The sequence below is a fragment of the Mandrillus leucophaeus genome, unplaced genomic scaffold (genome assembly GCF_000951045.1).
Source record: "Mandrillus leucophaeus isolate KB7577 unplaced genomic scaffold, Mleu.le_1.0 Scaffold502, whole genome shotgun sequence".
Lineage (NCBI taxonomy): Eukaryota > Metazoa > Chordata > Mammalia > Primates > Cercopithecidae > Mandrillus > Mandrillus leucophaeus.
This window is the reverse complement of record NW_012105388.1, coordinates 1,546,470-1,548,948: the sequence shown is the minus strand read 5'-3', so window position 1 is coordinate 1,548,948 and position 2,479 is coordinate 1,546,470. Positions and strand designations below refer to the sequence as shown.

The 2,479-nt window shown below is 48.5% G+C and overlaps 1 protein-coding gene across 1 annotated transcript in view; it reads left to right on the top strand.

Moving 5' to 3' along the window:
- Nucleotides 1-1,041, top strand: part of FCRLB (Fc receptor-like B) — a 9,649-nt gene extending 8,608 nt beyond the window's left edge. The window contains exon 6 of the mRNA XM_011996133.1: nt 120-1,041. Coding sequence (XP_011851523.1) covers nt 120-560 — 441 coding nt within the window. The 3' untranslated portion in view covers nt 561-1,041. The remainder of the gene's footprint in view (nt 1-119) is intronic.
- The last annotated feature ends 1,438 nt before the right edge of the window (nt 1,042-2,479 follow it).

The window sequence follows — 2,479 nt, the reverse complement described above, 5'->3', positions numbered from 1 at the left end:
CCCAGTCTTTCCCATCTCCCACTCGCCACCCTCCTCCTCACCCTTCTTCCGGCCTTCCCCATCCCCGCCCACCGCCCCACGCCTCTTCCCCAGCCCCGCGCCGAGAAGAACCATGAAAGCCGCACGTGACTGGGAGTGATACATTCACAGGTTCTCCCTTGGACCCGGCCTCCACTACCGCCCCACGGGCCGCAGCCTTGGCTCCTGGAAACAAGCCGCTTTTCTTCCGAAAGCCCCCGGTGTCCAGATCGGTCCCGTCGGTCACCTCCGTCCCGAGCACCACCTCCACCGGGCTGCAGTTCCCGGCAAGTGGCGCCCCGACTGCTGGGCCACCCGCCTGCGCTTCGCCGACGCCCTTGGAACAATCGGCTGGAGCCCTGAAACCCGACGTGGACCTTCTGCTCCGAGAAATGCAGCTGCTCAAAGGCATTCTGAGCCGGGTGGTCCTGGAATTAAAGGAGCCACAGGCCCTCCCGGAGCTCAGGGGCACGCCCGAGACCCCCACCTCTCACTTTGCTGTGAGCCTGGGAACCCCAGAGACCACTCCTGTGGAGAGCTGAGGGGGCGGCTACCGTCCCCTCTGCAGGCTCATTCCTCCCTGGTCGCCTGCTTCCCCTCAGGCGAAGTTCTTTCAAAGCCATCTGTTTGCATCCTGGTGTTTTGCTGTGGTTTTTAAAGGAGCGCCCACAAAGTGTAGTGGCTGACGATTTCAACCTCACACAGCAGTTTGTAACCACAAGCATTCTCTTTGAATTCTCAGGGAATTCAGCAAGAAGTAGAAACCTGCTATTTACTACATTGTGGTTTAACTTTGGAAGTGAATTTAGTCACCCATAGCCCTTCAGATAAGCCTAGCCAGTACATATTTCAGCACAGGCAGTTTTTTTGGTATTTAAGTACATTGAGGTAACTGAGGACTTGATAATATTTTAGGGTCGAGGTGTAATTATTCATAATGAATTTACTCTGTTGATATTAAAAAGACGTTCAGTCCTATTACTGATGAGTTTACATCTTCAAATAACTCCTGGGTTCTATTTAGTTTTGGAGAGCAAAAGTTGTTTGTGTGGGCCTCCCATTCGCTGGTTAAAAGGATCAGAGTCTTTGGGAGGCTGAGGCGGGCGGATCACCTGAGGTCAGGAGTTCGAGACCAGCCTGGCCAACATGGCGAAACCCTGTCTCTACTGAAAATATAAAAATTAGTCAGGCATGGTGGCAGGCGCCTGTAATCCCAGCTGCTCGGGAGGCTGAGGTAGGAGAATTGCTTGAACCCGGGAGGTGGAGGTTGCAGTGAGCCCAGATCGTGCCATTGCACTCCAGCCTGGGTAACAAGAGCAAAACTCTGTCTCAAAAAAACAAAAAACAGGCAGAATTCTGTTAGAATCACCCGGATGCACCCCCTGCCCCAGTGCAGCTAGACAGACTGATGGGCTGTGGTAGCAACAGGCAGACTATGCTAACCTTAGCCATATATTACATAAGTGTACCATTTGCATTCAGAAATCTTTTTGAAGAAACCTTAAGACAAATCCTCAAAATCGAGTTCTCATTCTTAGCAACTTTTTTCGTAAGAGCCTTTCCAACATGAATACACCAAGATATGCACATGCACAGATCAGTATGCCATCCTGCATGACGACTTTACTGTCACTTAATTAAAAGAAGAAAAGTGAGAAGCCATTTCAATTGCAATTTCATGGTTATGTTCCTGGAAAGTCCCATTTTGATGGGTTTTCCCATCTGCCTACTGGAGCCATCAATCCTCTGCAGGGCTAGTGTGACTTGTCCTCAAGAGGCCTCGTTCTCATCAGGTCCATACCATTCTTAAGTTTCACTGTTAAGGCTTAGAGCTGTAACAACTGTACTCTCTCATCCTTTACTTCTGCTTATAGATGTTCAGTCACAATCCCATTTTCCATTTCTTTCTGAGTGATTAACCAGAATAATATCAACAGCTTTCATCCTATTCTTCTAAATATTGTTCTTCACCATATTATTATTACAAAGCCACTAAAATTATATAGAAAGGCAGGCAGGTGCACACATAAATTACGATGCAATGTGATAAGTGCTCTATGAAACATGATAGGAATTCAGGGAAGAAAGTTGAATTTTTAAGGAAGAGCAAGAATTACCACATGGAGATGTGAGAAAGATTGAGGGTATGGCAAGTAGGCTGAGGATGCATATACACAGAGAAATGAAAGAATGTAGCATGTTTGTGGAGCTGCAAATAATTGGGAGTGGTTGGAGAAATATGTATGTTTATGTGTATGCGTGTAGGTGTATTTTAGGGAGGAGGCTGCACAGATGAATATGGGGAAGTAGGAAGAAATCAGAACACGAAAGTCTTGTTAAGAAGCGGTTTAGCGGCCGGGCGCGGTGGCTCAAGCCTGTAATCCCAGCACTTTGGGAAGCCGAGACGGGCGGATCACGAGGTCAGGAGATCGAGACCATCCTGGCTAACACGGTGAAACCC